At 32.0% G+C, this 11,161-nt stretch overlaps 2 protein-coding genes across 14 annotated transcripts; one reads left to right on the top strand and one right to left on the bottom strand.

The window, feature by feature from the left end:
- Positions 1-2,032: 2,032 nt before the first annotated feature.
- Positions 2,033-8,567, bottom strand: LOC119636245 (maternal protein exuperantia). Of its 13 annotated transcripts, none has more exons than XM_038031526.1 (8): positions 8,249-8,567; positions 7,515-7,768; positions 7,295-7,306; positions 6,274-6,494; positions 6,040-6,192; positions 5,011-5,935; positions 4,505-4,947; positions 2,034-2,507 (listed from the first exon to the last, which is right to left on the bottom strand). In XM_038031526.1, exons 4-7 carry the CDS (start codon positions 6,436-6,438, stop codon positions 4,667-4,669), a joined length of 1,524 nt encoding a protein of 507 aa, XP_037887454.1. In that variant the 5' UTR covers positions 6,439-6,494; positions 7,295-7,306; positions 7,515-7,768; positions 8,249-8,567; the 3' UTR covers positions 2,034-2,507; positions 4,505-4,666. The 13 variants fall into 13 exon arrangements, with proteins under 13 accessions (XP_037887449.1, XP_037887454.1, XP_037887453.1 ...); XM_038031525.1 differs by having other exon boundaries at positions 8,267-8,567; XM_038031524.1 differs by having other exon boundaries at positions 6,274-6,504; positions 7,515-7,849; positions 7,940-8,256.
- Positions 8,568-8,671: 104 nt separating this feature from the next.
- On the top strand, positions 8,672-10,722 carry LOC119636246 (MIP18 family protein galla-1). The gene is made up of 5 exons (XM_038031535.1): positions 8,672-9,963; positions 10,039-10,151; positions 10,217-10,367; positions 10,443-10,549; positions 10,632-10,722. Exons 1-4 carry the CDS (start codon positions 9,765-9,767, stop codon positions 10,538-10,540), a joined length of 561 nt encoding a protein of 186 aa, XP_037887463.1. The 5' UTR covers positions 8,672-9,764; the 3' UTR covers positions 10,541-10,549; positions 10,632-10,722.
- Positions 10,723-11,161: the final 439 nt, after the last annotated feature.

The raw sequence follows: 11,161 nt of genomic DNA, 5'->3' as shown, positions 1-11,161 counted from the left end.
TGCGTACTTAATCTTTCAGCTCTTGAAAGCCTAATAGTTTTCCTTAATAAACTTTCCTTAACTTTCCTTAATTAACATTTGCCATGATATGCAAGATTCGAACATCTTAGTATGCGCCAGATCAATCGTTTTAGGTTTTAAAGGTTGGACTTGCCAATAACTACAGTTGCTCGCATACTTCTCACAAGAGACGAGACTTAACGTAGCAAATTGAGCAGCTTGCGGCGGAAGAAAAAGAATTTGTACGTTAAAGTCCTGAACCTAAAAGCAGATTGTACCAGTGCCACATTGCTTTAATGAGCTATAAATATGATGTCATTGCACTTGATTGTTAATAGATTCCCAGTGACGAAATACCTTGCAACAATAAAAAGTACTTTAAAGCAGATGCAAGAATTATACAACGATCATCATACTCGCTGTCCCTTTTTTATAATAAACAAAGTGCATACGATTTAAATAATACTACGACGTCTTGTTTGTCACCCCTTCAAAGCAGATCCTTTCATCAACATTTACATTACGCTATATTTTTCGCACTTTTACTGAAAAGTGCTATTACCATCTCATTAGCCATCCCTAAGATGATAATCTAAGGTAACCAAACTGCAAACACAGTTTTAAGAATTATGTAATTATAAGCTACAAATTTATTCGCCTTGCCTGCAAGGATTATAAACCATACACGTCTTATGTGGAGAATGGAGAGAGCACAGACTTGCTCTCAATAAATTGCGACGCTTCGATTTTGCGGCAATTTTTTTGCCGCTGTCATCCTATTTAATTTGCACGAAATTAATAAAAAGCAAAAGAACTTGGATCATTTGAGAGCATGGTGTAGTGAATTCTTATACTAAATGAATGCCGGGAATATATAGTGCACGACCGACATCCGCCCAGTCTTATTCGCATCTCTGTTTTATGATAGCCAAAATTGCAACAACAAGAATGTATTACAAGAAAAAATAATAAATTTTTTATTGCCAATATTTGTTTTTAGATATACAAATTAAAAATTTATCATTAAATTTTGTTTTTTTTAACTAAACATTTATAAAATTAATTCTTCAGATTTAGGGTTTGGGTTTTTAAATTAAATACTAAAATTAATATGCCAAACGAATCGAAATGATCAAAATTACAAGTTCAAGAGAGGGAGAGACGTAAAATATGGTTAAAAATTTTACTGAAGAATATATAAAAATACGATCGAATCGAATATAATTTCAACAAACAAGAAATTGCCAATAACTGCTCACAATGCATTATTCGTTTACATTTTAGAAAAAAAAAAAAAAATTCGATCAAAATGGTTTTTGCTAATGTTAATCTAATACTACATCCACCGATTGGGATATGGGGATGCGAAGCTTAAATCATTTTATATAGTTTTTTAAAACACATGAACAACGTATTTAAACAGGAATTGTTTTTTTGAAATTGTAGATGAGTATAGTAGAGCTTTGCAATTGTTATTGATTGATGTGTAATGATGGCAGTGGCGGTGTAGCTACATATTTTTTTTTTAAGGAGAGTAATATAATTGCAAATGTCGACAAGAGCGAGGAGCTTGTTTATAGAGAAGTGATGAGCAAAAAAAAGTGAAAGTTTTAAAACGATTTTTTTTGTTTTTGTAATTTTTTTTGCTAAAAATCAGTGAAAATCTTGGGATAAAGTAGCAAAAAAAACGTTGCTTCTTGTAATCGAATATTAACATTTTCCAAGTAGATTTTTCACTGTTTTTGCGTTATGAAGTAGTTTTGTTTTTTTGTTTTTCGTTTCTAAAGCTAATTTATTTTAATATTAAAGTAATTGAGGATTTTTCAAGTTGATCAACCAAAAAAACTTCTTCTCTTGCTATAGAAAGCAGAAGAATTTCTTCTGTTTGATTTTCTTTTTCCTTTAAATATTCACTCGTTTTCTTCGGGGTTTTTTAATCTAAAAGTGTTGTTGTTTCTGCTATTTTCATTTTCATTTTTTTTTTTTTTTTTAGCAAAAATCCATTTCCTTTTTTTTCTTTAAAGTTTGTTTGTTTTACTTGATCATTATTCGAGGTTGTTTTCTTCATTTCTTCTTGATTTTGTTTCTAAACAAAAATTTTGTTTGCCTTCTGTGGTTAAGTAGCATGCGCACGAAAATTTCTTGAATTTCTTCACGGTAGTTAAGTAGAGGAATAAGGGGTTATGATGGTATTATCATTTGTTTCTATTTGATGTTTTAGGGCTTTGCCTTGCACACGTATTTCATTGATTTGAATTTGCTGGTTTGATTGGTTTTTTTTTTCATTCATTCTGTTATCATACCATATATAGTTCATATCTCATAGCTCGGATTTGAATTTAAATAAAATTTTCGATTTTAAACGTAAGTTTTGATATAGTTTTTTGCATACCAATCTTCAAAAATTAAAGAACTCAAATTCTGAACTCCGATTAATCGATTGTTGAAAATAATTTTTTTACACATTTTCGAGGCTCAGAATTTCTCCCTCCCGAAGGTTTTTGAAGCTGAAAAAATCCAAAAAATGTAGAGTAATGGGATTAGGGATATGTATATATGGTAGGAATTTCGATATGAAAAAATTTTAGAAAACAAAAATTAATTTTATTCGCCTTGATTTTACGAACAAGTGCCAATCCAACAATAGAAAAGCTGTAAAAGCCTTAAAATTAATCTAGGATTATTATTCCACTCATCATCTTATCGTGAATTATCCGCAAATTCAAGGTCTATATATGGAATCTATACGTTAAAGTTCCGAGTGGGGAGGGGCGGGTGGGGGGTATTCAGGAAGTAATAGGTACAATATTTTACAAAATACTTTTGGGGAATATATTTTCATTGTCGAAAACGATCTCAGTGTTCACCTATTACTGAGTGATGCTTAACGGTGAATATAATTCCTTTTATACTAAGCTTTTCCAGATGAGATGGTCTCTCGCCCCTTTTAAATACCGTTTTTATGGAAAGTCTTACTTTCTTATTTTATTCATCGGGAGACACTTCCCATAAAAGCTTGTTGTTACATGTTTCAGGATAAATTGGAGCGCTGTATTTTTTCGAAAGCGTCGAAGTACTATCGAAATACTTTCGTAAGATCTTTTTCCTTAAGTTCAAGGAACCAGATGGGAAGGAGTAATAATAATAAAATATGCAACAATTCCAATAATAGAATTAAGACAAACAAAAGAAAGTTGATTGCTTTGTAACGGTAGTTGGCCTTCTTTAGAAGTTCGGTCTACAATGTGCTATAGATGAACAAAAACTTCCGGTGTACAATATTGAAGATGGCTCACCTTCTTGTACCAAATTTTGATATGGGTCGGATTACGCTGATTTCCAGTGGAACGTGATTTCTCGTATCCCGATTGATTACGTGAGACGAACGTAGGGTCTTACATTAACGAAAATACGATTAAACATGTCAAACTTCTGGGTATTTCATATTCGCAGCTGGTCCTTTAGGCGAATATAGGAATTTTGTACGTATCAGGAAGGTGATCAACAATATTCCCTCATATTTTTGAAGTATTCCTATACCCCGAACTATGTGGTGAAAGTTTGCGCGGATGATACACGAAAGACTTATAAGGGCCGACTGTCTGAAAGTGCGTTTGTCCGTCTGCCGTCTTCTTGTGTTCGACCAGCAGTTTATAACTTCTGAAATAGTTTGAATGAAATTTGGTGTTCGAAGGACGAACGCTATTAAAAATGGTGCGGATCCCACCCCACCTTATTTTAGAGAACGATTATGCGGGCGGGCCGTGGTACACTACAACATTTGTTTTGGACGATCCATGAAGAATACTTTTATCAGGCGTTATTACTCATTTATATGGTTATTATTATCGTCTTCAACAGAGTTTTCAATAAAAAAAACTGCAGAAAAACTAATGAAAACGGACGGACAGAGTCGAATCAAAAATGTATATTTCTACAAATGTGTGAAACGTGTATGTACACATGTAGCAAGTTCCAAAATGAGAAAGCAAGAAAAAAAATTTGTTTCATGTATTTTCTGTATTTTATGCAAATCCAAAGAGTATATATGAAACTTAGCTAACAGCGAATTAATTTGAAATTGCAATTTTCTTTTGTATGTATAGAAAATCAATTTTACGGTAAATGATGGGAAAACTTTTTTTTACTCTTTCGTTAGAAATTCTTTTTTTCAACAATTTTTGAAAGTTACACAAAATAATTATCCAGTTTTGTTATATTATAAAAAATATTAGCTTTTTTTTACATTTCATTAGTTTTCCTTCCATTTTTCCAGAAAATTCCACTTGAAGCTCTCATTAGAATTAAAACGAAGCCAGCACATAAGTAATAAATTCAAAGCGCGAATAGTAATAAAAAATAAGATAATGTGCAAAAAATTTTTAAAAAGCATGTTGTGAAGATAAGAAACAAGAAAAGAAAAAAAACTACCAAAACTACAACTAACATGATAGAAAAATTTTAAATGAAGAATATATAAAATGAGCGAAAAAATATGAATTACATTTTCTTTGTTTTCATCGTTGTTTCTGTTATTGAATGTTTGTTTGTTTGTTGCAGCAATTAAGGGTTTGTTCAAATAATCCGAATGATATGTTATTATATAATAGGCTAATGGTAGTTCTCGTCTTTCTCTTTTACGTGTTGCTCTAAATTTCGTTGCTCTCTAAATGGAGGCGGATATTGCGACTGGGTTATTGTGAGTAGTCGCTTGATTAGTAATGGGCGCCTCCGAGGCCATTGGTGTCTTCAAGTTGTTGCGCAAACGTGAATTGCGTTTACCGCGATGAGGTTTTGGCGATTTTGTAGTAGAGTCTGGCACATTTGCGGAAGTGTTTGCGGCCGGTTTGTCACCGCCAGCACCTTGCTCGGTGGTCGAACCAAGGGTACCATTACGTGGAGTATTGCCTCCGTTGCGTACGTTATTGCGAACTAAAAATTTCATATCTTTGATCTTACTTTCGTTAACTTTAGCTCCCTTTTTTATAGTTGATATTAAGATTTACTTACCCCCACGTCTATTACGGCGACGATTATTATTTTTAACAATCGGCTTAATGGTAGTTTTATTTGGATCAAAATAACTATCAAATAGATCGGCCAATTCAGTTTTATCATTGACTTTCAATTCATCGATCGCCTGCAAAACTTCGACGAGACCGTCACGCTTTTTATCGGACCATATAGAATTTAAGGTGGTCAAATCGTAACCATGCTCAGCCAAAATGATACGAAATTTAACAGCACGTACACGGTGATATATGGTAGTTTTGAAATAATTCAAAAATACCGGACGGAATGAATTTTGGCGTTCCAGATTTTCGTTTTGCGTTTGCAATTCATTTAAATCACATTCAATTGGCTTAGCATAAGTGTGCAAAGCGTTGAGCATTTTATCGACAGCAATTGAAGAATCTAGTGATTCTTTGCCATCCTGATTGCTCAAATGTAAAGCGACCTCATAGGCCAGCTTGGCGCGTACACTGGCATTACCTTCAAATAATTCTCGATCATTGTTATTATTGTTGTTGTTATTATTACCGTTTGACTTGTTCTTTTGATGTTGGTTTATATCACTTGCGTTATTGGAATTTTCTATATTCGCATTATTGTCATTCATTTCATTGTTTTTGTTGTTGCCGCTGCTGCCTGTTTTCAAAATTTTCGATAATTTACGCAACGTATAATGCTGCGGTGAATCGTTGGCACTAGCTTTAGCCAAATTTAGACCATTGGCAAAAGATTTGACAGTGTGCAGGAACCTGTCCAGCAGGTTATATTTTTTAAGCGATTCCAAAATCATATATGGAATGAATTTTCGATCTTCATGATATAATAATATAATACCCTGCGAGTTAACATCTCTAGATTTAAGAGTTTCGAGCCAATCGAGAAAATCTTTAAGAGCAGCGATTTCAGATTTTGATTTGATTATCTATAAAAGGACAAAAATCACTAGTTTTTCCGCAAACGTCAAAAGCTTAATGCTTATCAATTTTCAATAATAATCATCCGTCTATTTAAGGGAAAATGCATTACCTTGTAGGTCTGCGTTGATTTGAGCATACGATAAAATCCGATTGAGATCACGCGCACTTGATGACGCTGACGTGCAGCTGGATTTAAATTCATATACGGCATTATGTATTGTTCAAAATGGTCCTTTGGCGTGTAAGCAGCTAATTGAACAATCTTTAAAAAGATTAATTTGCCAAAAATATATGAATAAAATTTATTTTCTTTTTTTGTTAATATAATCTTCAATTTGCTTACTTCATCTATTAAACGACGTCCTGTGGTATCAACATCCACGCCCACCAATATATATCTACCCACCGGTAAAGTGGTATTATTGTTTGCCAGTCCGTTAATAGCCGTTGTTGTGCCGTTCATTGTTGAAGACAAAACACAGTTTTGTTGTGCTATTGAAGCGACCATTTTTTTTATACACTGTGTATCTCTATCTCTTATATCGCTGAGTGTATTTATAATTCCTAAAAAAAGCTGGTAATATAATTAAAGTCATGAAAAGGAGAAGCAAAAGGCAAGTTTTTAATGCTTTTTCAAAGCATCTGGGATAACATGAATCGTAGAAATATTTAAGAAACTCTAAGAAATCCTATTCCGAAGCAATCAGGGAAAACCGCTTTTTCGCATTAACTTGCATTTTTTATTTATTTCATAAATGTCAATATAAACCGAATCAAGTCACTTTCTTTAAGCAATTAAAATCTTGCTTACGTTTAGACTAACCAGTATAATGAAGATTCAAACCCGCAGAAAGTTCTCTTTAATCTTCATACAATTGCGACCCATACAAACCTCATGTAGGGAATCAAAAGTATACTGTTTATGTGCATGCTGGGAATGTGCACGCCTTCGCAAAAAATTGTTTACAAAAAGGGAAATATACCCTTGAACGTATTACTTTAAGGAATACTTACATAGGCTAAGATGAATGTTTATGCAAAGCAGCGGAAATTTTCTTTTTAGCTCATTGGCACCAAAAATACCGGCAGGACTTTTTTCTAATTTATTAGTCGAAATCGTATCTCGTGCCAACGAGAGAAACGTTTGCATTTAAAAACAGATCTCCTATTATAAAAATCTTTTCCTTTGATATATACAAAAAGCCAAGAATTTTCCAGAAATTTTGCCCGTATTCGGAAAATTCTTTTTTTTAGGTTATGTTTCGCTTTTGACAATGTCACATTTTGAGGGTTTGAAAAAAGTTTTCCATAACTAAATCTTGATTTATATGAAAACTTTATCAATTTAATAAATTTTAGCTTACCTTTTTTCTTCACTGTTTTATGGATCAAAATTGAAAGACGCGAATGTTGCAGTTTGGAAAAAAGTATGGAAAAAAAGAAAGGGAGAGGGTTACCACAAAATTAACGGTAAACGTAGTTAAAAGAGTTTGACTATGCCGCCTTAAACAAAGTCGTATTTTCAAGCATATGATGAAAATAAAACTCTTAAGAGACGTCATGAGCAAATTTGTGGGAAGTTACCGTTTTTTTTCTTTCCTACTTGAAGGACTGCGAAACGTTCTTCTCTTTTGTATTATTTTTTTGGCTTGGAGTAGTTCTTGTCAAAAAATAAAAATTTTTTTTCAAAATTTTTGCTATGCTTGCATCACCGACGCGGCGCGGCTTCTTTGTTTGTTAGACAAGAGCGCAACAAGAAACGAAACAATTCGTACGAAAAACAAAAACAAATGTTCTGTTTAAAAATGCCTGCGAAAGCTTCCTTTTTCAATTTCAAACTGAAAATTTTTTAAATTCAAACGACATTTCATTGATAGAAATTTCAATAAACTACAATAACTAAACGGAGCCTACTCTTTCTTGGATATAAACAAGTAAAAAATTGTTCAGTATTTTTTTTTTAAGCGCAAAGTATTTAATGATTAAGATGCTTTTATTTATTTATTTACTTTTTTACTTTGTAACCATAGGAAATAGCAACCGCAGCACTTGAATCACCAAACCAAAATTCAGGTTAATTAAATTTAGAATATTACAACAACTAATCATTAATTTGTTGTTAAATATTTTTTTCCAATTTCTTTGAGTGGCTCTCTTAATATTTGCAATGTCGTATTAGAGAGGTTGCTAGCTGTTTTCATAGAAATGAGTGAAAAATAAACCCTTTTTTCTGTTATTTTTAACATTCACTACGCAACAAGTGTTTTCTTACTCTTCATTTGTTTTTCTTATTTTTATTACTTCTATTTTTAATATACGTGTGTAATTCTCCTCACCGCTATTTGGCTTTAGTTGATTTGTATTAATTTATTGTGTTGTGATTTATAACGAAAATGCCGTTTACTGATATTGCTTTCAACCAAAAAAAAAAAAAAACCAAAACAAAAAAATGCAAATGTTCGAAACTTGACTAAAAAAAAAACTTCTATATAAGGCTACAAACATAAGAAGAAGTATAAATTCACGCAGCTAACACCACACACCACTCACTTCATAAGCTGATAAGGCAAGCAGTGTTGTCGTTTATTTCGTTTTTCACTTTTTAAGCGATGAAACAGCTTTTAGGAGATTTATGAAATTTTCATGCTGGGAGGTAAGTATATATAAAGGAAGCGACAGCCCTGTTTTTGGAAGCAAATTTGAAACATAAGGTAAACGTCAAGCACAGAAAGGTTTGGCTATGAGTATTGGCATCGAAAACTCCATGAGAGCAGTATTTTTGTATTTACTCAGAATAAATAAAAAATTTTATATTTTTTCGAATGTAATTTTGAAAATCTAAGAAAGATAACTCCAACTGTAGGAGCCGACAAAATGTTGGACAAATATAGTTACGATGTTAATGATAGCAAAGTACGCTGCTGTAGCTAAGCCAAACCCATTATTTCCTATATTTGTATAAAGCGCTATGAAGGCTCTTAATTTTTGCTCTACAACAAATGTAGAACAACCACTTACCTCAGATTATCATCATCTAAAAAGATGAATATTGGATTTGCATTTGTAACAAGTAATCTGTATTGAAGTTTTCATACTATATTTTTATCGTTTTGTACTAAAACAATTACTAGGCATACACGTAACGATTTAGCGATTTGCGAATGGATTTACATCATTTTGTAATATTCTCTCATTAGATGGTCTTCAATCACGCAAAATATAGTACATAACGCATTCTTGGCTCTTTCATCCATATAGAAATAATTTCTAGAGCATATATTTTATCGTACAAGTAAGTTTAGACACGTTTAATAATAATACGTTAAATGGCTTTTTTACCAAGTGAATTGATAAGCTTTTGCTTAACTTGTCGTAGCGCGTAAATATTTTAATTATTTCAACGTAACTTAAGATTTTTTAATAACAACACCTTAAATGATTTATTTATTAAGCGAATTGACACGTTAGCGCATTGGTGGTATTTTTTCTAAACGAATTGTAACGTTTTTGTCTAATGGATCCTTTATTATATTAAGGAACCTTTACCCCTTCGTCGACCACTAAAGTAAAAACAAACAACAGCTGTTTTAGTGTAAGTGAAATTTCGTTTTTTTTTCTAATAAAAGCTAATAAAAACCAAACAAAAAAAACCTAAGAACTGGAAAATATTATGTCTTTAAATTTATAGTCATTAAAAAATCACTCCTGATCTTTAAGGCAAAATAAAGTGGGCTACAAAAATCGTTTTCTTATTAATAAAGCTTCTTTTTTTCTGAAATTATACGAGAATAAAGAAAAGCAAAACAAAAAGCTCGAAATAATTTAAATCGCACAATGTTCTCATATATAAAGCGTAAATTATCCGAATCGGATTCCGGTGGTAGTGCAAATCAAACAGATGCTTTATTAGCTTTTAAAACTGAGCAGTCTTTGGCTAGATCAGTCGACCGAATGGGTATTGTCATTGGTGAGGACGCCTTGTTGCAAGAACTAGGTTACAAAAACGCTAGTGACTTGCAAGAAACGGTATATGGTAATAATAATAAAAAATTTTGGATCAACACATATCCTGTTCAAAAAAAAAGACTCTTCTTTTTTTAAATTTAAGACGCTTTGAGAACCATTCGTGATCCTGAGAAACCCGCCACCTTAGAAGACTTAAATGTTATTTATGAGGATGGAATTTCCGTAATGCCTCCCACTAAATCGAATGTATCAGTAGTAAGTTCACAAAATTTGTTAAATGTTATAAAAATAGTTTTATTTCTCGTTCGCCTTCTTCACAGGTACGTATAGAATTTAATCCTACAGTCCCTCATTGCTCGTTAGCTACTTTAATTGGTTTGTGCATACGCGTTAAGGTAGAGAGAAGTCTGCCGCATAACATTAAGTTAGATATTTTTATTAAGAAAGGCATGCACAATACTGAAGACGAAAGTACGAATTTATGGCAAATAAGTTAATATAGAATTGATTTAATTCCTGCGAATTCTTTTTTTTTTTCTTTATTAGTTAACAAGCAAATCAACGATAAGGAACGCATTACTGCCGCTATGGAAAATCCAAATTTGCGAGAATTGGTAGAGAATTGTATAAAGGATGAAGAATAATATCTTTATGTAACTTATTTGCGAATGATTGTTTAATTTTTTTAAATGTGTTTTTCTCACATGTTTTATAAATATTTCCTTTATTTTATAGACAACGTTGAAATGTGTATGTGTTTTTGATTTTTACAACAGCTGAGGCAGAGATTTGCAACATAGTGAAAACAACTGCGATGATTCGTTACAAACAAGGATAATAATAGGAACAACTTTTGATGAGAATTAAACTTTTAAAACTGTCCAAGTAAAATAGAATAAATTGACATTTGTTAAATTTTCAAATTTGCGTTTTATCTGGTTTTTGTACACAATACACAAATTTTATTTAAACAGAGAATTATGCTACATGTTTTTCCTATAAAAACAAAGTAAAAATTTTGGGGAGCATTTTTCTGAGTTTTTGTTCACTTTTATTAAAAAACATATGCATCTTGCTCGTTTCCAGACTCATGCCGATTGGTTTTTGGTAATTTTGAGAGTTAAATTTTTATACTACAGGTGTTTTTCCGTGGTAGAAGATTTGCAACGTATTGAAAACATCTCTGCGATGAACATATGGTGGAGGGAAAAAAAAACAATTTAAATTTTTTTCCTCAATTCAGCTGATGCTATAAATATAAAATG

Source organism: Glossina fuscipes, unplaced genomic scaffold (genome assembly GCF_014805625.2).
Source record: "Glossina fuscipes isolate IAEA_lab_2018 unplaced genomic scaffold, Yale_Gfus_2 28, whole genome shotgun sequence".
NCBI lineage: Eukaryota > Metazoa > Arthropoda > Insecta > Diptera > Glossinidae > Glossina > Glossina fuscipes.
The sequence above is the reverse complement of the archived record's forward strand: the minus strand, read 5'-3'. Positions and strand labels throughout refer to the sequence as shown.